The 26,753-nt window shown below is 39.2% G+C and overlaps 1 protein-coding gene across 2 annotated transcripts in view; it reads left to right on the plus strand.

Annotated features, from left to right (window-relative positions):
- LOC126237139 (UDP-glucose:glycoprotein glucosyltransferase) overlaps positions 1-26,753 on the plus strand; it is a 128,530-nt gene that overhangs the window by 48,592 nt on the left and 53,185 nt on the right. The window contains exons 5-14 of one of the 2 annotated variants that reach the window (XM_049946967.1): positions 1,678-1,847; positions 4,923-5,118; positions 5,428-5,641; positions 9,783-10,003; positions 10,592-10,813; positions 19,765-19,944; positions 22,045-22,226; positions 24,270-24,525; positions 24,635-24,841; positions 26,454-26,721. In XM_049946967.1, the coding sequence (XP_049802924.1) occupies positions 1,678-1,847; positions 4,923-5,118; positions 5,428-5,641; positions 9,783-10,003; positions 10,592-10,813; positions 19,765-19,944; positions 22,045-22,226; positions 24,270-24,525; positions 24,635-24,841; positions 26,454-26,721 (2,116 nt within the window). The remainder of the gene's footprint in view (positions 1-1,677; positions 1,848-4,922; positions 5,119-5,427; positions 5,642-9,782; positions 10,004-10,591; positions 10,814-19,764; positions 19,945-22,044; positions 22,227-24,269; positions 24,526-24,634; positions 24,842-26,453; positions 26,722-26,753) is intronic. The other variant, XM_049946968.1, reaches the window with a different exon arrangement.

Raw genomic sequence — 26,753 nt, forward strand, 5'->3', positions numbered from 1 at the left:
CTCCAGAGATGAATCCTTTAGCTGCCTCTGGACCTTGGTCAAGGTATTAAATTTGTCATTGAACACCATAGGCTGTTAAAACAAGGTATTGTTATTAGAATGTTTGGATTTTGTGAAAAATCAAGTTCTGTAGTTACAGATGCTTAATACCATTACCCAACACTGTAGACATTTTATTAAGCACTGAGGATTCAGTGGTTAGGCACAAAAGTAGCTGGAAGGGGCTTGTGGTCCCTGTATGGAACTTTGATGCCAAATATAATGGCAAATAGCTTTCTTAAGTGAAAAGATGGATCTCCCGGATGTAAGCAGTATGGTTTTATGATCAGTCTAATGTGGGATGTGATAGAACTGTACAAAGGTCAAATGGTGTTGAGAGAAAGAGGGCGACGGGACGTGAAGTGTCTGAGAGCAAACAGAACGTTGGTAAGAGAAAATCTGTGATGATTCATTTAGGCACAGTTGAAAATATTTTTTGTCAGCTTGATTTTTGAGAAGCTGTGTCTGCTTGCCAGGTGGGGAAGCATCTCATCCACAGACAGCAAAAGGTACTTCATACTGACAGTTTCTACAAATATCAAGGACCAACCCAGTTTGTCAACAATAAGGATGCTGTCATTTGTGTATTTGGAAGAAATGTTTCCTTTGTACTGTTGAAGTTGTTACTGGTGCAGCTGTAGTAGTAGTTGTTGTTGTTTCTTTTTAAGTGTGTCAGGATATCCTGTTCTATAGTAAAAATGAAATAAACTTAACTATAAATAGGAACTAATGAATATACTGTTAGTTTCCAAAATCCTTGCCCTCATTGCTTGCATATGCAGTTTTGGAACACATAGTATCAGATTTATCGAAAGTTGAAGGGCACACAGGTGTTATTTAAGAATAAACGCTAATTGATGACTGTGAATTCAATAAAACAATGAGCTAGATGGTGTTTTGATTTCGTATTTAGGTTGTAGAGGATGCAACAAGAAATTGTGATGATAATCACAATGTGGAATAAAGATCAGCATTAGAGTTGGTAGATGTTAGAGAAAATATACCATAACAGTGATGATATTTGTGACAGGAATTTGTAGTGAAATTAAGTCCCAATATGACAGAAATTGCCTTGAAAATGATATTGATGTAAAGACAGAGACCTTAGGCTTGTATAAATGCCATCAAGTGACACTGATAGAAATATGGCGCATGTGATGTGATCAATCTCTGCTGCAGTCAGTCTCGCACTTTGAAGAGGTGAAGAACATTAGGATATCTGATGCACCTACCACAACAAATCCAGCAGCTGTACATGGTGGTAATGTGCACTCTAGCTTAATGGCAGTACTAGTTTGTGGCCATGGCTTTTGCTATGAAAATAGATAAAATGCTTAATATCCTGTCTTGCCCAAGAAACATTTTATTACAATGAAATATATTACAAATGCATTTGTGGCTGTTGTCAGTTACTATAAAACATTTTGTATATTGATACTGCTGCATTTCTTTTGCTTTAGTCTACAGTTTAACTCAGAAAGAAGACGCTGTCATCAGACTTGAAATATTGGCTAAAATTCCATAATAAGAAATTACTCTGAGAGTATGCAGAGTTGTTTGTTAGATATTTTCAATTGGAGAATTTTTCCCTTGTTTAATTGGACATGATTTAGTGGCTAATTATATTTTACATTCCAGGATCGACCAGAGAGGAAAGTACGCCTTTCAGGTTATGGTGTAGAATTACAAATAAAGTCAACGGAATACAAGGCTCAAGATGATACGAAAGTGAGAGGAGACTCTAGTGATAGTGGAGAACAAGAAGATGAAGAGGAAGAGATAGAAGGCTTCAACATAAGCAAGCTAAAGTACATAATTTGTATATAAAGTCCTTTTAATACATAAAATTTGAGTTATTTTTGTTGGTTCACTAAATTTTGTATGTAGCTTATATGACAGTAGTTATCAATCTTCCATTTTTATATCTGATTTGTTCTTTCAGAAATAACTGTGGACATACAATTTGAATGCTAATTAACATAGTTTTGTTCAGAGAAATAATGTTTGCTGTTTATATGCACATGCCAGTAGTTCTTCTATGCCTGCCCTTTGCAGCTTACTTTGAAGTATGTGGCAGACCATACTTGGCTCAATTCAAAGACCATGCTCTATACTGCTTCAAGCAGCAATAGGTGGCTGCTGTTGTAACTCTTCAATACAAGAGTCCTGTGAGCAGTGCATCTCTGTCAATTACTGCTGTTGAGAGAGCTGCCCGTCTTCTTCATACACACCCGAAGGGGTCATTGTGTGTTATATATGTTTGGGACCCACACAAATGGTACGGCATGTTTATGACCATACACCTACTTCATTAGTGCATTTCAGAAGCAGACTAAACAAGAACACCAATCAGAATGGTTGTTTCACATCATGTGAGGCTTCGAAGGTTAATTACTACATGAATGTTTAATTTACTGGTTAAATGTTCTATGGCTATATAGCACTAAAAAATGTACAGTCCACTGAAATAGGACACAAAAGAAAAAAAAAGTGTTAATGATGAGTTTTTGAGTTTAAAAAGTGTCATAGTATATATATGTACTCACATTTTAGTATATATACATACTTGGTATAATCTGAAATATCAGTGCAAAGAAGGGTGAATATTAAAAACAGTTGAGTCCCTCTCAGTCTTGGATCTGAGTGACCAAAAACTGCTTTGCTAACCTACCCAAATTGTACATTCCAGCTTAAGTTTTCCGTGATTTCCCAAAATCGCTAAAGAGAAATGATGGAATAATTCCTTTTAAATGGCAAAGGCAGTTTCCTTCCCCAGTCCAAGCTTATGCTCCATTCTAAAAACCTCATATTTGTTGGCATGTTAAGTCCTAATGCCCTTCTCTCTCTCTCTCTCTCTCTCTCTCTCTCTCTCTCTCTCTCTCTCTCTCTCTCCATCCCCCCCCCCCCCCCCCTCTTATTTTTTCCCCAACGTTTCACTCTTTCCTCCTTGAGAAAGAAAGTAACAGTTCCAATCATTAAGACTATATATATATATATATATATATATATATATATATATATATATATATAATGAGGAGTATTTAGAATTTCGTGTGCTGGAGGAAAGTATTTGCCGGCTATTCTGTCTTGTAATTTTATTGTTTTCTCTAATGTTTTTTACTGTTGATAAAAGTACATTATCTGGCAGATTAATTCCTAGACAAAACATTTCAGCTGGTTCATATACACTCCTGGAAATGGAAAAAAGAACACATTGACACCAGTGTGTCAGACGCACCATACTTGCCCCGGACACTGCGAGAGGGCTGTACAAGCAATGATCACACGCACGGCACAGCGGACACACCAGGACCCGCGGTGTTGGCCGTCGAATGGGGCTAGCTGCGCAGCATTTGTGCACCACCGCCGTCAGTGTCAGCCAGTTTGCCGTGGCATACGGAGCTCCATCGCAGTCTTTAACACTGGTAGCATGCCGCGCCAGCGTGGACGTGAACCGTATGTGCAGTTGACGGACTTTGAGCGAGGGCGTATAGTGGGCATGCGGGAGGCCGGGTGGACGTACCGCCAAATTGCTCAACACGTGGGGCGTGAGGTCTCCACAGTACATCGATGTTGTCACCAGTGGTCGGCGGAAGGTGCACGTGCCCGTTGACCTGGGACCGGACCGCAGCGACGCACGGATGCACGCCAAGACCGTAGGATCCTATGCAGTGCCGTAGAGGACCGCACCGCCACTTCCCAGCAAATTAGGGACACTGTTGCTCCTGGGGTATCGGCGAGGACCATTCGCAACCGTCTCCATGAAGCTGGGCTACGGTCCCGCACACCGTTAGGCCGTCTTCCGCTCACGCCCCAACATCGTGCAGCCCGCCTCCAGTGGTGTCGCGACAGGCGTGAATGGAGGGACGAATGGAGACGTGTCGTCTTCAGCGATGAGAGTCGCTTCTGCCTTGGTGCCAATGATGGTCGTATGCGTGTTTGGCGCCGTGCAGGTGAGCGCCACAATCAGGACTGCATACGACCGAGGCACACAGGGCCAACACCCGGCATCATGGTGTGGGGAGCGATCTCCTACACTGGCCGTACACCACTGGTGATCATCGAGGGGACACTGAATAGTGCACGGTACATCCAAACCGTCATCGAACCCATCGTTCTACCATTCCTAGACCGGTAAGGGAACTTGCTGTTCCAACAGGACAATGCACGTCCGCATGTATCCCGTGCCACCCAACGTGCTCTAGAAGGTGTAAGTCAACTACCCTGGCCAGCAAGATCTCCGGATCTGTCCCCCATTGAGCATGTTTGGGACTGGATGAAGCGTCGTCTCACGCAGTCTGCACGTCCAGCACGAACGCTGGTCCAACTGAGGCGCCAGATGGAAATGGCAAGGCAAGCCGTTCCACAGGACTACATCCAGCATCTCTACGATCGTCTCCATGGGAGAATAGCAGCCTGCATTGCTGCGAAAGGTGGATATACACTGTACTAGTGCCGACTTTGTGCATGCTCTGTTGCCTGTGTCTATGTGCCTGTGGTTCTGTCAGTGTGATCATGTGATGTATCTGACCCCAGGAATGTGTCAATAAAGTTTCCCCTTCCTGGGACAATGAATTCACGGTGTTCTTATTTCAATTTCCAGGAGTGTACTTACAGATTCTGAGGTGAGTGATCAATAAATAGTTTTTATTTGAAGAATTATGAACTTCAGTATAAGTGGAGGCCTGAATACAGATATTTTGGAGCATCTGCACAATAGTGCTCTTACAGTCCTGCTTGCATTGACATGACAGTGTGGCACATTGTCAGCCTTCAGTGCAGTTCACTGAAGTATGCAAATGAGTCATAGGGGATCGTAGTCATTATTATTTTTATTTAATAAATGATTTGATCACTTATGCCCTTTGCTTTCTGACATGTAGGAATCTTTACCCAGACATGAAGGAGAATCTTGAAAAATTCAGGCAACACCTTGTAGAATCGAGCAGTGAGTTAGCTCCACTGAAAGTATGGCAAGTACAGGAGCTTAGTCTACAGGCTGCTGAAAGAATAATGGCTGCACCCCGTGAAGAAGCTCTCAAAGTTCTTACACATACTGCTCAGAATTTCCCTTTACAGGTAAGGGTTTGTGGAAGTGTCTCATGAAAGTGAGTGAAATTACTACAGATGTGTTTTATGTACAGATGTGGTATCATGTACTTGCTAGATAACAATTCTATTTGTTTTTGTTTGGAATCATTATAATAGTGCAAAATATAGGATTTGGTTGTGCTGAAATTTCTCAGCTAGCTTTTGACACATTGTTTTGGTTTGCAGTAAAATTTTCATATTGAATTATAAGGGAAAATATCACTTTCTCTTTAAAAGAAAATGTTATGCACAGTAGCTATTATTAACATATTGATGACAAATATACTCCACTTTCAGGCACGCTCTCTAGTAAGGACTGTTGTAAGAGATGAATTGAAACAAGAAATCAAAGAAAATCAGGATATTTTTGCCTCTTCTTTAAACCTCCAACCATCAGACACAGCCCTGTTCTTAAATGGGATGTTCTTTGATCTTGACATTGTTGATGTTATATCACTCTTGGAGGTGGTTAGGCAAGAACTGAGAGTTATGGAAGGTTTGCACAAAATAGGTAAGAAAATATCATGTATCTATATTTTTTAAACCATACATTTCTTAAATGTATCTGATCATTCATTGCCACACTAATTCATTTTTGTTTCATTCAGAGTAAAAGTTAGTATTTCTGAATGTCCGTGTGTGGATCCTAATCAACTGTAAATTATAAATATTTTAGTGTAAATATATTTATAAGATAGATTATTTTAGAAGTAATGTGAAATTCATCATTTGGTCAGGGCACCCTCAGAGGGGAAAGAGGAGGCTATGTGACAGGCATGTGATGGCTCCTCTTAGGAAAATTGTGTTGCAGGAGGGAAATGAATTGGATGTGCACCCAATGTGTACATGGGTGAAATTGTCTGTCAGGTCATTCCAGGAGTAGTTGAGGATATAGGTTGCAGTCACTTGCATATTATCAATCATGTCCTTACCAATTGTGTCTGTTGTCTGTGTTCTGAGACAATTGTCAGTTCTTTCTGGTAATGAATGACATGACAAAGACAGCTAGCATTACTTGTGAGAACTTGCTCAGTACAGTCATTGAATTGCTGCACCATTCTAAGGGATGATAAGAGTTCCTTGGATTGGATTGGACTGAAGGGTCTAAACTAGAGGCTTCGCAGGTTCTGTGATGGGATTGGCTGTAGATTCCTCACTTGCAGCACACATTGGAGACTTCTATGGGTCAGATGTGCTCTACATTCTGAAAATAGTTTCTAAAGTGGCAGATTGTGTTAGGAATGCACTTTTTTAAGATTACACAAAATAATGAGACTCCAGTATATAAACCATATACCTCAAGGATTGCACAAAAATTTGGAGATTGAGAATCTCAGAATATTACTTAACTGCCAGAATTTTTGCAGTGAAATACCAGAGCACACATCTCTCATGGAAAGCAGTCCCATTCCTCTGCCCACTCCCCCCCCCCCCCAATCCCAGTGTCATACTAGGAGGTGAGAGAGAGTTGAAACCTGAAGCAGAGGGTAGGGAAATTTTCAGCATGCTGAATGTAGTAAAGGCAGTCAAATGAAAAAAAAGATTGATGGGGAAAAAATTAAGCAAATTGTTTATTTTTTCAAAAGTAATCACCATAACTTTTATCCGACTGAGAGGTAGGATGGTCATTGTCTTTAAGGCAAAGTGTTTGCTGTTGCCTATGGAACCACGATTGTACACAGGCATGCACTTTTTTGTCTGAGGCAAATCAACGACCACAAAATATCTTTCTTCAGTTCTCCAGAAATATGGAAATCTGCTGCATGGGGCAAAAGTTGCATAGGGAGAGATTGGGACAGTGTGGAGGATATGTAAGGGGTTCCCAGTGAAACTTCTGGAACATAGTCCAAACACTCAGGAATGTTAACAGTGGCATCAATCTGTTGCAGGGTAATGCCCGTACATATGTTGCTGAGGTTGTATAGACTATGCCACAGAAGTTTCGCATGGAAGCCCTAGCAGACCCTCCATACAGTCCCAACCTATCCCCAAGCAATTTCCATGTATTTGGAGCCCTGAAGAAAGACTTTCATGGCTGTCGATTTGCTTCAGATGAAGAGACTCGCACCTGGGCACAATCATGTTTCCATAGGCAGCTGCAAACATTTTTCCATGAAGGTTCTGATGTTTTGTCTCACAGTGGGATAATTGTATTAACAGTTATGGCAATTACTTTTGAAATAATAAACAGTTTAGTTACTTTTTCCATCTGTCTTGTTTTCTAGTTACTTTTTCCATCTGTCTTGTTTCCTAGTTACTTTTTCAAAAAAATGGCTCTGAGCACTATGGGACTCAACTGCTGAGGTCAGTAGTCCCCTAGAACTTAGAACTAGTTAAACCTAACTAACCTAAGGACATCACAAACATCCATGCACGAGGCAGGATTCGAACCTGCGACCGTAGCGGTCTTGCGGTTCCAGACTGCAGCGCCTTTAACCGCACGGCCACTTCGGCCGGCGCTACTTTTTCCATCTGTCTTGTTTTCTAGTTACTTTTTCCATCTGTCTTGTTTCCATTTAACTGCCTGCTATATAATAAAGATAGATTAATCTCTAGGAGGAATTTTTGTAGCCACGAGCAAAAGCATTAGGTCCTAAATTAATCTGACTGTGAACTAATATGGACAAGAGTATAATCATAGACACTGTAAACTGCGATCTGGGTAGGGATGTTACAAGTGATAAGAAGATGAAGACCCACCCTGGTTCAATGATACCATTCTGAGAATTTTACAAAAATAGAGATGACTACACTCTCACCCCAAGAGACTACTGGGAAAGTGACAAAGAAAAGTCAATAGCAGTTTGTGCATCTGTGATAAGGGCCATGCTTGAAGCCTATAATAATTTTCAGAGTCAACTGATGGCAAAAGATCTGTCAGAAATTCCTAGGAACTTATGGCCATATGAAAAAACAGTGAGGTCATTCCATTCAATCTGTTTTGGATCTGTGATGTTGAAACTGAAGATCTCAAGAATTATATGTGCTTGATGTTACTGCTGCACCAATGTTTGACTGCTACGCAACATCACAAATGAGAGAGGTTGTTATTAGCACCTCCATTATTGAAAAATAATAAGGTTACTTAAAGCACAGAAGACATTAGGTTTTGACATAGTCCCAGTTGGATTCCACATTGAATATGCTGTGGAATTAATTCCAAATGTAACTGAACCCTGTTTACAAAATGGGTGGAAGACCAGCTGCATAGAAATACAGAACAATAATGTTTAAGCCCATCTGTTGGAGGGTTCTAGAGCATGCCTGAGGTATAATATTGTGACCTCCTTGCAGGAAAACATGCTTCCCTCATAGAATCAACATTGTCAGGAAAAGCCACTATCATGAAATGAAAGCTTGTTTTATTTATTTTTTTATGTACTGTGAACAATAGGTGCAGGTGAATGGGTAGATTCAGTTGACCTAGGTTTCTGAAAGGCCTTAGACACAGTACTAAATCATCAACTACTGACTAAGATATTTTCTGAATATTGTGCCATGTCACAATGTAAAAAGCTATACTAGAGAAACCAATGTTTCGGACATAGTTGCAGTGGCCTCCTCCTGGGTCTATTGATGTGCTTTAGCTTTGTTGAATCACTTACGGTTTGTCATTACTGCTCACTGAGCATTCCATTACGCCACAGTTTTAAAAGATTGTTGTTTTATTGGTCTCTTGAGGTGAAAGGATTTGTAACAGAAATGTGTACTGTCTACTGGATGGTGAATGTTGTGCAGAAATCAAAAAAAAAAAATGTTGAATTTGTCTTCAAGGAAGCATAATAGGATACCTATAGGTCTCAATATACACAAACATATTACCAAGTAGGATCAACAGCACTAGAAAATAGTTCACTGATGGTTAAGTTGTCTAAATGAAAGTAATGGATGAGATTAAGAAAGTGCAGAAAGACTTGAACAAAATCTCCAGACCGAAAGAGGGAGTATTATTTTGTGGGGAATGTTTTTGTGGCATTCATTTTGTGATCTCGCCATTCTGGAAGGCAAATTGTATCAACACAAGTATGCATCTATTCTTGGGGACCATGTGCACCTCTACATGCAGGTCATTTCGCCTTGGCTAGGCGACACATACCAGCACGACATTTCAACATGTCACAGAGTATGTGTGTGATTCAAAGAGCATCAAGATCTTTGTACCGTAGTCTCCTGCCACCAAACTCCTCAGATTTAAAACCAGTCAAGAAGCTGTGTATATGCCACAGATCCTCAACCAAGAAATTTAGCACAGCTGGGTATGACACTGAAGTCAGCATGGCTCCACATCCCTGTCTGTACCTTCCAGAACCCTACTGCCTCTCTTCCTACATGCCTTGCAGCAGTCTGCATTGCAACAAGGTTGTTATTCAGGCTTTTGACAGGTGGTCACATTAATGTGACTGGACAGTTTGGTAGGTTTTTGTTGATGGTTGTCAGATGTCAGTGAATACATAGATAAATATATAGAAAGATACATAATCTACAAATGGGATTTAATTGCTGAATCTGTTGTTCTAAAAGTCCTATGAACCAGAGTTTTTTGAACATTTGGGATGTTATGTGGATGCTTCATTTGAATTTGACATTATTTTTGAGCATTACTGTGTTGTTTTAATAAGTTACCTATTAAAATGATTGGTTGTTTTTATTAGGTGTACCTGCCACGCAGATGGGTTCTTTGTTAGGCCTTGACTTCTCTCGTACCTCTTCAAGTCCAGAATTTGCCATTGATATTAGAGATTCAGCAGTTACCTGGGTAAATGATATTGAGCAAGACAAACAGTATCGTAGATGGTCTGACACACTGATGGAATTACTCCGTCCCACATTCCCAGGCATGCTGAGGAGTGTGCGTCGCAACTTATACCATTTGGTATGTTCTGTATTGAGTTTTACTTATGTAAAATAAAAATTTGTAATCTTTGTACTGCTCACTTCAAATGAAAAGTAAGTCATATTGATGAATGAAGGGAAGGAAAAAATGTTGTTTGTGTAGAAGATCAAGGAAGTTAAGGAAGGAAACCAACAACATGTACTTTGTAAGTAGGGCAGGAACCTGTAAATGTATTGTGCAACTGAGAATTGAATTGTTGCTGTTCTGTGTTATAAAGAACTTGTCACTGAATATCCCCTCCTTATTTTATAACTGTTTGTGAATTTTGCTTTCGAATCATTGCCAAATGAGAAATTAGCAACATTAAATAACAATGTAGCTGTTTGTAATTAATAAGCAATATTGAAATTGTCAGAAATGTGGCTTAATCTTTGACTTCAAAGCATTTATCAAATTGAAATTAAGATGCCTTTTGTTTTCTAGTGACTCTCATTTCTGTACTTAATTTTCTACCATTGCTGTTACCTGTAGATGTAATTTACTTACTATAATAAAGACATTCTGTGTTCTTTTACAGTAATTTCTTATAATTACAGTATTATACTGATAACTGTGTAATGCCTTCAGGTTATCATAACAGATCCAGCCAAGCGTGATGCACAGCCTCTGCTAAAATTAGCGGAATCATTTTACTTGCACCCAGCTCCACTGCGAATTGGTTTGGTGTTTGCTGTTAATCCAGATTCAAAAGTAACAGGTCTTGAAGATGCTGGAGTTGCCCTCCTCAATGCCTTCAATTACATGATGGAAACAAAGGATGCCTACCATGGTCTTGCCTTTATCACTGATGTAAGTTTGAATTTTGTATGTGTGCTCTCACTTGAGTCACTGTACATGTTAAATTAAGTCGTGGGTCATGATGTCAGCTATTGTTGACTACATGTGATTTGTTAAAGTTGATCATACCTGTTTTCACCATTGCAGGGTAAGTATAAAGCTTGTGCACTACGGGAAGAGCTGAGCCAGGAATAGGTAAAATAGACTTGCACACTTAATGAGTGGTATTTCCAACTCTTCATTGTGTTTGCTTTTGGCTGATTTTCAAATGTTCCTTAACCATAAATTGTGGAACAGTTTACCACAAAGACACACAGCTACATTTTATATGCTATAGTGACATATGGCATTCAGTTTTTCACCAGTGGATGGGTTTGAAATGACGACGATCCACAAGATAGCTGTAAAATGTATGTAAATGAATTTAGAAAGAGATGGAACAGTTTTCAATGGAAGCCATTTGTTCTGTATCAAGTGTTATTCTCAAGTCCATTAGATTTCATATAACATACAGGTGCAGAATATTTTAATTCTGGATGATGACACAAATTTTCTGCTAGCAGGATGTCACAATCATTTCCAATTTTCCTTGCCGCAGAGCTTATAGTTTCGTGTCTGCTTCAAAAGATGCTGTATGATGTTTGATGAAGGGTTCATAGTGTATCAGAATAATTGCTTCACCTAACTGTTCCATTGGTGGACGTTATGCCAAAAGAGACATCAAAAAGTTGTAGTGTAGGAAACTGAATTTCTCTAACTTTTGCTGTCACAATCACTGTGAGAGATCAGTGTCAGCATAAGTAACGTGTTTCTTGAGCCATCAAATGTGAGCTTTGCTATCTACTACTCCCTGAATCTAATGCACAACAGAGAAAGCTGAGTTGCATGCAAAAAGTGCTTGAACAAACCACATTGATTTCTACACAAGTCATTTGGTCTCTGGAAAAGTCGTCATATGTGAACACACATGTTCAATAATTTCCCTACTCATTGATGTTGGTGTGATATAGGTATATAGTTCTGCACATCTTTCCCTTGATCCTTCTTATAGGTTGGAATGTCCTGTGCCGTTTTTCAGTCAGGTGGCATGCTTCTTTGTTTTAGCATTTACACTGTTGCAAGTGGAGCCAGTTCTTCTGCTTGTTCATAATAGAATCTGACAAGAACTCCATTAGGTCCAATGACTTTTCCTCTGTTGAGCTGAGCTGATTTTCAGTTCTGCACTTGCTTTTTTTCTGCATGTATTTTCACATCTGTGTAATGGTTGAAGGTAATAATTGCATTGTGATATTCAATGAAGCAGTTCTGGGAGACACTTTCATATTTTAGCATTCATTTGATATTTTCATGTATTTTGGTCAAACTTTTGAACGGAGTGAAAACAAGCCTCCCTGAAAATTACACAATTTATTTTTGTCCAAATTTTCATAGACAAATGAAGAGTGACAGATGGACAAATGAGGTATCAAATTGACAAGAAAGAGGTCTAGTTTGGCAGAAAGATGTAAATGCTTCAAAGTAATCAGGGTAAATCAGAAAAACTTAGTGATTTGAGGGAAAACTGAAATAGTTCATGAACAGCTGTTTCTATGGATAATCAGATACATTATCTGGGTCAGAAAAATTAGGCCAACAGACATATAACATCAAATCTGAGCAATGAACAAGATTTAAAGTTCTAATAACAGAAGTGTCTTTGGGTGGATCAGAACTTTAGGAATGGGTAATTTTTCAGTTAATGACTTTTCACGGAAAGTAAAATTATTATTGGGTGGAGTGAAGTTAGGGCTAGCAAATGGTCTGTGTTTTTGTGAATACACACTTATTAGCTCACAACATTTTTATGATTACGTGGCATGTAAAACTTGTAAATTCTGACGCCACTCAAAAGAAAATGTTTCTTGAAAAATTAACTGGACCATGTGAATCAGGATAACTTAAATAAACTACTGAATGAGACGCTGTGTCATTCACAGCTAGCATCGACAGAATTTCCATCCCTATTATCTGTCACTACATCAGGTGCTTGATGACAGTGACTTCAAACGTGGTATAGAATTTTGTTGGTTTGCCCTTCTGCAACTGAGAGGTGACCCTACATTTTTCCAGTGTATGCTCTCTACTAATAAAGCAATGGTTAATAACCACACTAATGTAAAACTTCCTGGTAGATTAAAACTGTGTGCTGGACTGAGACTCGAACTCGGGACCTTTTCCTTTCGCGGGCAAGTGCTCTACCAACTGAGCTACCCAAGCACGACTCCCACCCCGTCGTCACAGCTTTACTTCTGCCAGTACCTCGTCTCCTACCTTCCAAACTGTACAGAAGCTCTCCTGCGAACCTTACAGAACTAGCGCTCCTGAAAGAAAGGATATTCCGGAGACATGACTTAGCTACAGCCTGGGGGATGTTTCCAGAATGAGATTTTCACTCTGCAGCAGAGTGTGCGCTGATATGAAACTTCCTGGCTGATTAAAACAGCCAAGCCATGTCTCTGCAATATCCTTTCTTTCAGGAGTGCTAGTTCTGCTAGGTTCACAGGAGAGCTTCTGTAAAGTTTGGAAGGTAGGAGATGAGGTACTGGCAGAAGTAAAGTTGTGAGGACGGGGTGTGAGTTGTGCTTGGGTAACTCAGTTGGTAGAGCACTTGCCCGCAAAAGGCAAAGGTCCCGAGTTTGAATTTTGGTCCGGCACACGGTATTAACCTGCCAGGAAGTTTCATATCAGCGCACACTCCGCTGCAGAGTGAAAATCTCATTCTGCACACTAATGTAAATTTGCTTAACATGCACTACTGGGCAGTCGAAAATACACACGTGCTTCATCAGGTGCAACATCAGTGGCCATGAAGCATAAACATATGGTAGGTGTTACAGGAAATTACATTGTGGGACCTTACTTCCTCTCAGGCGTTCTAAGTGGACATCCATGTGCACACTTTCTGATGAACATTCTGCAGGTTCTTCTTGAAGAGGTAAGACTAGATATTCGGCAGTGTATGTGGCTGCAGCAAGACATATGTTCACCTCACCCCTCTGGTGTTGCAATGCAAATACTGAACGAGAACTTTTCTGGATGTTGTTTAGGATGAAATTCTGTTTTCAAATGGCGTGTGCGGTTCCCCAATTTGACTTACCTTGATTTCTTTCTTTGGGGAGCACTCAAAAGATTCAATCTGTGATGGAGCCCCAATTATGCCAGGTGATATGTGTCGTCATATCGCCAGTGTATGTTATACCATATCATCCACTGCAACTAATTTGTTCATCATTCTTTCGAATGGCAATTGCAAATGTGCCTTTCAGTCCATTGTCAACAGTTTGAACACATGCTTAAATAAAGGATAAAGTTAGTTTGTTGGGAGACAAAATTTGTTATGTGATTTGGGTGGTTAGCATATTATTGTTAGTAAATTGTTTATTTCATTTACATTTGTACGAAATCGCATTGCAGTGTCAAATAAGTCAACTGCGTATATTGCACATAGCTGGTAACACTATCATTACGCATTTACATTGAGCTTGAACAATGTTTCATTAACAAGAATATTTGTTTTGTGGTGTGCAGGTGGTCACAAAAGTATTTTTAATAAAATGTTTAGTTCAATGAATGTATCCCGTATGATGTAATTTAAAGCAATGTAGAGACAGTTGGCAGACATCATTTATTTTACCTCTAAGGCACCTTGTTATTTTTGAAGAACGAACAGTTGATTTCTCTGTTTCAGCTCGTGTAAATATGGGAGGGCACTCAAATGTGAAATACTTTTCCTAAGCGCTTTTTGATACACTAGATTGTAGAATATGTCATATTTCCATACACAACATTCATAGGTGTCTAGGTCATAAGTTGGTTCAAGAGGAAATAAAGCTTTATTCTCATAGCGCAGGCCTCCTTTACATTACACAACTGCGCAATCTGCTCAGGGACGCCTGCCTGGCAGAGTTTGCACCGCAAATGCCATTTCTGGCCATCGTGCTCTCATGTTTTCAAACATTTTTCGAATGTTTTTATGACAGCTTTCAACGTCAACATCATCAAATGCTAAATCCTATAACTGACTTCTAAAGAGCTACTGAATGCAGTTATAAAAAGAATATGGTTCCATTTGAGACAAGTACTTACTTCAGTATCTCAGTTGATACCTGTGGCAAAACCTTAATCAAACAAAACCATACATGCTTCTTGATTCTCTAACATTTGCCAAAAACAGTGTTTCAATTTGTGTAACAGTCCATGAAATAAAACATGTTACGTCTTACGTGACTCACCCCGTAGACAGTCATTACTAGTAGTGGTACAGAATACCCTCTGCTACACAGTGCACGGTGGCTTGCAGTATGTGCAGATGTAAATTTAAAAGTAGATGTTGTGCCCAGAACTGGGGCTCATGAAGAGACGATATGGTGCCACTCCTCTGATCACTGTTTTTGTTGGGCCTACCACTGCCAGCACATGTCTCTTTTACCTTGTCAGGGGAAGCCACAACAGTGGTCATTGTGCTGAAGTGTGTGGTGATGCAGATGTCACACTGTTTGTGCGGATGTGTACCTTGCTTGAAACCAGCCCATTTGCTGACTCAAGGTATGTAACAGTGCTGTATGATTGCGCATGGCTGAGTGAACAATGTCTGTTTTTTGTGGCACTTGTCGCGTGGTGCCATTGGGATCCTAGAGGGTGTGGATTATGGCCCTCCTGACGACATTGATTCTGGTTTTGCTTGAAACTCTTGGGATTCAGATTGAGTGAGGAGAAATATCTGCAGAAAGATAATTATAGTCTTGCTTGGCAGTGATCCAGTCATTGGGAATAAACTTGTAAATAAACGGAGATTAGTGCATAATAGGTGTAAAACGAAACGTAGGGCTATAGATGGAGAAATGCTGAATGTAACGCATTTGGCTGTCAAGAGAGCAATGCATTAAGCATTTGGTGGCTACCGTAGCAGAATGTAAAATGATATTTTACAAAATCCAAAGAAATTCTGGCTTTATGTAAAGGCTGTTACTGGCACCAAAGTTAAGTGTCCATTCCCTAGCGAATAAGACAGGAACTGAAACTGAGGGGTAGCAAAGCAAAAGCTGAAATGCTTGACTCTTTCAAATATCCATTTACAAAAGAAAAGCATAGGAGAATTGCCTGAATTTAATCCTCAAACCACTGAAAAGGAGAATGAAATAGGTTTTAGTACCAGTGGTGCTGAGAAACAGCTGAAATTGATAAAACTGAACAAAGATCTAGGGCCCATTGGAATCCCTGTCAAATTCTATACTGAATTTGCAGCCGAGTTAGCCCCTCTTACAACTATAACCTATCATAGATCCCTCAAACAAAAACTGTGCCTAGTTCTTGGGAAAAACCACAGGTCACACCTGTTTACAAAAAGGGTAGTAGAAGTGATCCACAAAACTACCGTTCAATATCCTTGACATTGATTTGTTGTAGAATCTTAAAACACATTCTGAGCTCAAATATAATGAGATATCTTGAACAGAATGACCTCCTCAGTGCCAGCCAGCGTGGATTTCAGAAACCTTGATCTTGTGAAACCTATCTTGCACTTTTCTCACGTGACATATGGAAAGCTTTATAACAAGTCAGTCAGGTAGATGGAGTACTTTTTGGTTTCCGACAAGCATTTGACTCAGCATCACACCTACACTTATTGTCAAAAGTACAATCATACGAGATATCAAGTGAAATTTGTGACTGGATTGTGAGGAACTTTTGGTAGGGAGGATGCAGCATGTTCTCTTGGATGGAGAGTCATCATCAGATGTAGAAGTAATGTAGTGTGTGTCCCAGGAAGTGTTGAGACCCTTACTGTTGATGTTCTGTATTAATGACCTTGCAGACAATATTGATAGTAACCGCAGACTTTTTGCATATGATGCAGTTATTTATAATGAAGTACTGTCTAAAAGAAGATTCATAAATATTCAGTCAGATCTTTATAAGCTTTCAAAGTACTGCAGAGATTGACAACTGGCTTTAAATGTTAAGAAATGTAAAACTGTGCACTTCACAAAACGAAAAAAACCTAGTATCCTATGATCCTATCAATGAATCACTGTTGGAATTGGCAAACGCTTATATCTGTGTGTAACGCTTTGTAGGGATATGAAATGGAGTGATTGCATAGCCTCCACCATGGTTAAAGCAGGTGGTAGACATCGGTTTATTGGTAGAATACTGGGGAAGTGAAGTCTGTTTACAAAGGATATTGCTTACAAATCACTTGTGCTACTGGTTCTAGAATATTGCTCAAGTGTGAGGGGCTTACAACAAATAGGACTAATAGGGGATATTGAACATACACACAGATGTGCACTACAAATAGTAAAAGGTTTGTTTAATCCATGGGAGTGTGTCAGAGAGATAATGAAGGAACTGAACTCTTGAAGACGGACTTAAACTATCCCAAGAAAGTGTATTAACAAAGTTTCAAGAACCGGCTTTAAATCATGACGTGTGTATGACAATCCCATACATATCACTCACATAGGGATTGTGAGGGTAAGATTAAAGTAATTACCCCACTCACAGAGGCATTCGAACAATCATTCTTCTGACACCCCATAGGTGAATAGAGTGAGAAGAAACTCTAATAAGTGGTACAATGGGACAAACCCTCTGCCACGCACCTTATGGTGGTTTGCAGAGTATAGGCGTAGATGCAGGTATTCTCACAAACAAACAACATTAAACAATGGAAAATCCAGGCTGGAATGTAACAGTATTATGGAAAGGGAAGTGGATATTCACCACATAGTGGAGATGCTGAGTTGCAGATAGGCACAACAAAAAGATTGTCACAATATAAGTTTTTGGCCAACAAGGCCTTTATCGAAAATAGACCACCCTCAAACACACACACACACACACACACACACACACACACACACACACACACACGTGCGCAAAATCAACTCACACGCATACCTCATGAGTAATATTTGTGGGTTGTTTGTGTGCGTGTGTGCAGGTGCGTGTGTCGTCTATTTTTGACAAATGCATTGTTGGCCGAAAGCTTATATTGTGACAATCTTTTTGTTGTGCCTGTCTGCGAGTCAGCGGCTCCGCTATATGGTGAGTAGCAAATTTCCTTTTCATAAACAAACAAATTGAAATATAATTTGTGAACCGGAAACCTACAACATAATCTTTCATTATTACAAATTGTAGATGTTACTCTTACCTACTTTATGTGAGTTTGTTAAAATGTTAATCATTTGCGCATCTAAGCAGGTAGTGCACTTCACACCAATTTAACACTTGTTACATTCTGTCTTCATAGTATTGCAATTTTAAGGGTCAGCAGCATATTTATTGCCATAAGCAATTCATAATTATACAAAATGAAAATTTATTCCTTATAAACAAAACAGATAATTTTTTTCTCTGCTAATGTTTACACACTGTGTAAAATAATGATTCAATACAGTTTATTAGTGTAATAGAGAACTAAAAGAAAAACATTTAAAACTTACGCTGTCACTATCATGATTTTACACTTACAAAAATTCTGAAATACGAGGTGCATTCAAGTTCTAAGGCCTCCAATTTTTTTTCTCCGGACTGGAAAGAGATAGAAACATGCGCATTGTTTTAAAATGAGGCCGCGTTCATTGTCAATACGTCCCAGAGATGGCAGCACCGTAAGGCAGATGGAATTTTACCGCCAGCGGCGAGAATGAGAACTGTTTTAAATAGTTAAATTGGCGACGTTTTCCTTACTTGAACAGCGTGCAATCATTCGTTTTCTGAATTTGTGTGCTGTGAAACCAATTGAAATTAATCGACAGTTGAAGGAGACATGTGGTGATGGAGTTATGGATGTGTCGAAAGTGCGTTCGTGGGTGCGACAGTTTAATGAAGGCAGAACGTCATGTGACAACAAACCGAAACAACCTCGGGCTCGCACAAGCCGGTCTGACGACATGATCGAGAAAGTGGAGAGAATTGTTTTGGGGGATCGCTGAATGACTGTTGAACAGATCGCCTCCAGAGTTGGCATTTCTGTGGGTTCTGTGCACACAATCCTGCATGATGACCTGAAAATGCGAAAAATATCATCCAGGTGGGTGCCACGAATGCTGACGGACAACAACATGGCTGCCCGTGTGGCATGTTGCCAAGCAATATTGACGCGCAACGACAGCATGAATGGGACTTTCTTTTCGTCGGTTGTGACAATGGATGAGACGTGGATGCCATTTTTCAATCCAGAAACAAAGCACCAGTCAGCTCAATGGAAGCACACAGATTCACCGCCACCAAAAAAATTTCAGGTAACCGCCAGTGCTGAAAAAATGATGGTGTCCATGTTCTGGGACAGCGAGGGCGTAATCCTTACCCATTGCGATACAAATGGCACTACAGTAACAGGTGCATCCTACAAAAATGTTTTGAAGAACAAATTCCTTCCTGCACTGCAACAAAAACGTCCGGGAAGGGCTGCGCGTGTGCTGTTTCACCAAGACATCGCACCCGCACATCGAGCTAACGTTACGCAACAGTTTCTTCGTGATAACAACTTTGAAGTGATTCCTCATGCTCCCTACTAACCTGACCTGGCTCCTAGTGACCTTTGGCTTTTTCCAACAATGAAAGACACTCTCCGTGGCCGCACATTCACCAGCCGTGCTGCTATTGCCTCAGCGATTTTCCAGTGGTCAAAACAGACTCCTAAAGAAGCCTTCGCCGCTGCCATGGAATCATGGCGTCAGTGTTGTGAAAAATGTGTACGTCTGCAGGGCGATTACGTCAAGAAGTAACGCCAGTTTCGTCGATTTCGGGTGAGTAGTTAATTAGAAAAAAAATCGGAGGCCTTAGAACTTGAATGCACCTCATACAAAATGGAAAATGCAGTCTTTTTTAAATTAATAACTGAGTTTAATTTTTAAATTTTCACTTTGTTTGCTTTGGACATTAATTTAATACATAAATTTTTCATGTTTTAGGTATATGCAGCAGTAAAAGAAGAACGAGATGTAACAGTTGAGGATGTTGTGAAAGCACTAAGTGCAAAGGTTTCCTCTACTGAAGTGGACGAAATACTTGGGGAAGATACTGCATATGACACAGGCCGGAAACTTGCAAAAGATTTTGTCACTAGGTCTGGTTTCAGAACTCTTCCACAGGTCTGTACAACTTGAGTGCATCAGCTGTAATCATTAACATAGAAGATGAAAAATGATGTCCTAGTTAACGGTGGCATTCACTCGTGAATGAAACAAGCATATACTACATAGCAGCAGACTGAAATAGAGGTTAAACTCCCAAGATCTTGTAATCATAATTTCTATGAATAAAGATTAAAATAATGGAAGCAAGAATTATAGAAAGTAGAGAAATACTGTAGAAAGTCATTGTATGGGGATCGTAGTTGGGAATGAAGATTTTAATATATTTAGCTTACCAATCTGCGTTTGTTGTGATTAGCGAATTTGCAGTATTATGAAATGGCAATCAAATGCTAACGATTTCAATGAAATCTGGAATCGGAGTTAGATTTTAGGCTCTACACAAACGTTGCTTGCACTTGCACTAGAATACTGCAAAAGAAGACATGCACAGTAAATACTTTAGCACTGATACCAATGTCCTTTCATGTAAAACATTGTATCAGGAGAAGACTAATAAAACTGATGCACAGATAGTGAGGTCGTGCAGCTTGAGAGCACAAAAAATTGGTTCTTAAAAAACATCTAGCTCCAGTATGTGTTATATCGCAACAATATCCATGAAGTGAGCAGTGAACTTGAACAACAAAATGACACACTGAAGTACCTTCGTAATCTCCCAACATGATGATCTCAATGTTTTCAGAATAACCATCACTACCAGTGAGTTATCTCAGGAAGATATGGTTGATGCAGTGTGTCTGCCAGTGACTAAACAGACAACTTCTCCTCCATGTAGGAACTGGATTCAGCATAACCTGTTACATGACACACATCACCCAGTCAGCCATGGGCTCCGTTGCAATTTGTTGTGGAAAGATCTTGGACACATGGTCATCTCTTGCCTTTTCTACTTTTTAGAATAAGGCAATTTCTCAACTGCTGTCAGTGTGGGTTCAGGAGATATTGATCCACCATGGATAATCTCACCCTGCTGTAGGCAGTTATGCAACAGGACCTTGTGTGCAGACGTCACATTATAGTTATACTAATTAGGAAACATAATATCCTTTAAGAATCCACAGAAAGTCTTTGAGTTACTCTTTCCCCATGTTATTTGAATTGGCAGTATCTTGTTTGATCACTTTGCACAAGGGAATAGTGTCCCTTAAGAAAGTGTTTTGTGCGTGACTAATTTTCAGTTGTTATGAACAGTTTTATGTCAAATGCTTGGCAGTTTTCTTGAGTGTTCTTTATTTTTGAGTGGCTTTTCAGTTTTTAATTCCTCTCCTAGAATTACAATCTGCAAATGACTGTTATGAGGTTAGAGATGTTGACACATTAAACAGACTTTTAAGTTTTGGCTAAGAAATTCTTCATGCTCTTTGTGTTTGCCTGAATTGAGAATGAGGGATAAAGTTTGAAATTTTAAACTCATTTATGAGGATAACTGATTTGCCTGATACACCTAAGGAATTTGAAAGGAACACCTTGTGAAGACAATTATTTTGAAAAGTGTTTGTTACAGGGATTGGGGAGCATGTGGAACTTGACTACTCCAGTTTTATCGAATCTCCGTATGATCACACCTCAGTTCACCATCAGGCAAAAAATTGTTCTTGCAACCTTGTGCCAGTTGAATAGTGCTCCATTGTTAATTATTGTAGTGGCTCTTTTGCAGCACCTGCCCCTCCCTCCTCCTCCTCCTCCTCCTCCTCTTCCTCTTCCTGGACACTCCCTGCCCTCCTCCTATTCAAAACTTTTCATTTCAGCTTAGAATTTATTTTCAGTATCATTCAAATCCAGATCTTTATTTTACTGACCACTTGGAATCTCAGCTTTTCATCATTGTTGCTTCACTAGCATTTTGCACGCACGCGCGCGTGTGTGTGTGTGTGTGTGTGTGTGTGTGTGTGTGTGTGTGTGTGTGTGTGTGTTTTGACATTTGCTCTCAGCACCTCAGTTGTTCTATGACTATTTACATTTACTCCTTTCATTATTTGCATTCCATCCACAACTGTCCACTTTCATGTTAAAAGTAGTAATTAAAAACATATTAATTATGTAGTACATTCCAATGCAGTAATTGTGCTTAAACAAATATCATTTCTTATCTAGGTTCTCATGAACGGAATACCACTGCCTGAAAAAGTATTAAACTCGAATGACTTTGATGAAGCTGTTCTTAATGAAATAATGAGTCAGTCAGCAATTTTTCAGAAAGCAGTGTACAAGGGTGAGCTCACAGATGCTGACAATACTTTGGATTTTATCATGAACCAACCTCATGTTATGCCCAGGTGTGTACAAGTGATACTTTCATTTTTATTGTTCCTATCCTTTATAATGTTACCTGATTTGTTGTGCAGTGTTTCGTTGTGCAGCAGTCAAATGTTGAAATTATTACAAGGTGATGCCATTTTCAAATTGTTTGGGTATTCCCCTCCCCCCCCCCCCCCTCTCTCTCTCTCTCTCTCTCTCTCTCTCTCTCTCCTACACCCCCACCCCCACCCCCTCCTTCCTCAATGCAAACGTGTTATTTCAATGAGGTAAGTTGGTATATATTAAGTATCTTCAGATACATTGTAGAATATCATTCTAGATATCGTATCTCCAAAGACACTATCCTGCTAGATTTCTCCCACCCCTCACCCACCCAAAAAAATCTATCTATTTTCTTTGATATTATTTCAATTCATTATCTTGGACTCATATTATACAGTAATTAAAGTGATAAAGCAGCTTTGTTGAAACAAGAAACTATTCAGAAGTTGAGCGAAATTTTGTTTTTGCCCCCGCTGTTCCACTGTGTGTCTGTGATAACTGTGCGAGTGTAGATTGTGTTATCTTTTTCAATAAACATGTAGATTTTACACTGTTATCTACTTTCTTTGCCCTTCAAGAATTTGAATTATGCCACTTCTTTATTAAAATGACACGTATATGCAGATTTCTCGCTATCTTTTTCTACGAATGTAGTTGGCACTTGAGAAGTAAGAATTGTCTTATTTTCTCTCAAAATCAGATGTCATGCACAAACGTGCATGTATGTGTGTATATATGTAATTTTGAACATGCAGCTGAAGGGATTATCTTTTAGTGTGACCAGTCTTGATCTACACAAATTATAGTCATGATATTCAAGAAATCGCATCACTTGTGTGTCAGTGCCACAGTTGCTGAAAGTTTTAGGTATGAATGAAATAATAAATTCATTTAAATTTGTGGCTGACAAACTGCAATTAACGTGTCATCTCTTAATAACCACAAAGATGATTAATGTGGATTGAAACCAGTTGTAATAAAAGATCATTCATATAGCTGCTGATAAAATTAACTTGCTTGGAATATATTATACCCTTTTCAGTTTATCCATTGCAGATGACGAACTGCGACAGTGATTTAATCTGGTGTTTATTTGGTAATAAATATGCAACCAGTTGCTTTTTTGTGATTTACTCAACCATGAACATGTTTTCGAGCCACTGCAGGCTCATCTTCAGATGGAGGTGTTACAGAAACATTATCTTGTGGACCAAGTGTAGCTTTATGCAGTGCTGGTGTTTCTGGCCGAAATGATGGAAACTTTAGTAATCGGTGACGGAACATTTACAGTGCAGTGCGATGTAAGTACCTAAAACATAAAAAAAAAACTTTCGGATTTGTAAATGTTTCGTCGCCGATTACTAAATTTGTCATTTGCGCCAGCAACATCAGCACTGCATCAACCTACACTTGGTCCACAAGATAATGTTTCTGTAACATCTCCATCTGAAGGTGAGCCGCCCGCATCTCGTGGTCGTGCGGTAGCGTTCTCGCTTCCCACGCCCGGGTTCCCGGGTTCGATTCCCGGCGGGGTCAGGGATTTTCTCTGCCTCGTGATGGCTGGGTGTTGTGTGCTGTCCTTAGGTTAGTTAGGGGTTTAAGTTGTTCTAAGTTCTAGGGGACTGATGACCACAGCAGTTGAGTCCCATAGTGCTCAGAGCCATTTGAAACATTTTTTTTGAAGGGGAGCCTGCAGTGGCTCGAAAACGTTCATGGTTGAATAAATCATAAAAAAGTGACTGGTTGCATATTTATTACCAAATAAATGCCATATTATTCCCTTTTTCTGTTGCTTTACAAATGGAACACTTACAGATCCATCATTATAGTTAAAATTTTTATAAATTAGTATGCAATTTCTGCTTCATTCACTTTTTTATTCTACAATAATCTGCAAAATTCACTGTGTTGCATTATTTTGTTAATAAGAAATGAAAAATAGAAAGTTCTTTCTAATTTGATACTACTGTGATTTTGATTGAAATATTGCTGAAAATATTTATTTTCTTTAATTGCAGGTTGAATGAGCGAGTGCTAGGTCAAGATTCTAAAAGCTATTTGGACATGATGGGGACAGCTCGATCTGTAGATTCCTTTGAAACACTATCTCCACGTGATAAAACGGCTACACTTCTGTCTTCTGGTTTACTTCGGTACTTCAGTCACAAGCAAATGGATCGAGGCAAAGCTCTGCACATCCTTTCATACTGGGTTGTTGTGGATCTCCAGACAGCCAAAGGCAGGCAACTGCTATTATCTGCATTGGAACAAATGGTAACAGTTAGAAACACCACAGTTGGCTAAATAATGTGTTTTAATAAGCTTTTAAGTTTATTTATAATATATATGCACTGAATTAACACATCTTATGTTTTATATTTAGCAGTCGAGTGGAAATATCCGTGTGGGTCTCCTATTAAACCCAGAAACTGATGCCACTGAACAGCATTTGAACATGTTAGCTATGACTGCTCTGCGAGTACTGAAACCTCCACAAGCAACAAAGCTAATGTCTTCAATACTTGCTGATGAACAATCAGCACAAGCCATTGCTGCTGGCCAGAAGGACATAAGTGATATAAATGTAGCAGTAAGTGTTAATGTTATGAATATTATAACCCTTTCAGTGTAAATTATTATAGAATAGCAACTATCATACTATGTATATAATAAATTCAGGTACCTTATGTTATTGGGAATCTTGAACAGTGTGTTTCTTCATAGAAGAAAGTGCATTTTTCGCTTTGATGTAAATCTTTTGAATTCACACTTGGAATAGTTATGCATTGATAAAAGTAGACACACATGGTTGCCAGTTAATTGGTAATTAATGATGTAAGAAATCAGAATTAAGAAGGAAAGGAGACAAAACTTTGAAATCTGTAGAAGGTGGGCAGGTCATAAGTAACTCACTTAGAGCCATAGATAAACACACACAGATCTGCTTAGTTATCAGACTGATTTCATCTTCTTTCTCAGTAGTTCCAAAAATTGGAATCACTCATTACAAAAAATTATACTCGGTTTGATTTTGCCCTGTGCACCCCTTCATCTTATGTTTCAAGCAGATATAACTAGGCATCTTACTTTAATATTGATTTCAGTGTTTTGTAATTATTTTCAATGTCTAAGTCAGGTGATCAAAAATGACTGTCACCCCTTTCCAGCTGCATCTTGCACAGTCTATTGCTCAACCATTTTCAGCTTTGTATTGTTTGTTTGGGAACTGCATTATTCACAGCATAATATAACCATAGAGTATCTCAACATAAAAGTTTCTTAGTAAACTTGTTATGTAAAACTGGATTTTGAAGCTGTTGACAATTTCTTCCAATGTGTTTATCACATAAGCAAATAATGTTTCCGAGGCAGTAGGATATGATGATAATAAATGGCTCATTGTAAGGGAATTATTGTATTTTTTGTTTATATATTCGCACCATCTGAAAATTACAATGCAATAACCCCCACTTAATGGAAGATGATACATACATTTTGTGAATAAAATAGTTCAGTAACAAAGCGGGTCATTCTGTACCGTAAATTTGCTGATATATATTAGTACCCAGATGATAATTTTTAATGGGTTATCACTCAGTTCACTGCATTGCCCATTTTTCTTCACCCCCACCCCCCTGTCCACCCTCCTCTCCCCCTCACTAGTAGGGAGTGTCCACTGGAGTGGACTACATACATCTGTAGTCTCATGACTGATCGAAAATGCAGATTAATGGGCAAAATACTCCTGGCATTAGCACTTCACTCCATCAACCACTATGAAGGATTAAAGGCAGTTCCTAGTTCATAAATGCTCCTTAAAGCCTTTCCTTATTATAAAGTTGCATCTGATCACATTTTGTTCTTTATGCATCTTCAAATTGTGCAAAGTTTCTTGTTAGAAACTGGAAGCCAATGCACAATTTGTAACCTAATAAAGTTATGCAGCTGTTAAATGGGATAAACACGACCATTATTTAAAATCTATATAGAAGCGCAAGTTTTCCATTTAACCCAATCCTGTTGCTGCTGCCACCACCAGATGCAGTGTGTTGAAACAAAATCAGCTGCTATTGTTACTGTAACTGAATGTTTCTTGTAAAGGTTACTTTGTAGAAATTAAATAAGGACATTTTGTAGCACAAAAAACAAAATCACTTGACTTTGCTGTCCAAGGTTATGAAAAAGGACTTTTTTTGCTGTAGGGAATTGATGTGCCTGAACTGGTAGCAACTATGAAGAAAGATAGAGCCATTTATCAGAGAGAGCTAGCTCTCCACAATGATTTCTGCAAGACTGTACTGAAGATTGCCAGTGGTGCGAGAGCAGTTACAGCAAATGGCCAAATGGTTGGTCCATTTGAAACAGATGAAGACTTTATATCAGATGATTTCTCTCTGTTAGAAAGATACAGCATGAACAGCTATGGTGAAAAAATTATGGAAGTCTTGAAGGAAAATGTTCTCACTGAAGGTAGGTGTGCAAAACATTAAATTAAATGCAAA

Source organism: Schistocerca nitens, chromosome 2 (genome assembly GCF_023898315.1).
Source record: "Schistocerca nitens isolate TAMUIC-IGC-003100 chromosome 2, iqSchNite1.1, whole genome shotgun sequence".
Classification (NCBI taxonomy): domain Eukaryota; kingdom Metazoa; phylum Arthropoda; class Insecta; order Orthoptera; family Acrididae; genus Schistocerca; species Schistocerca nitens.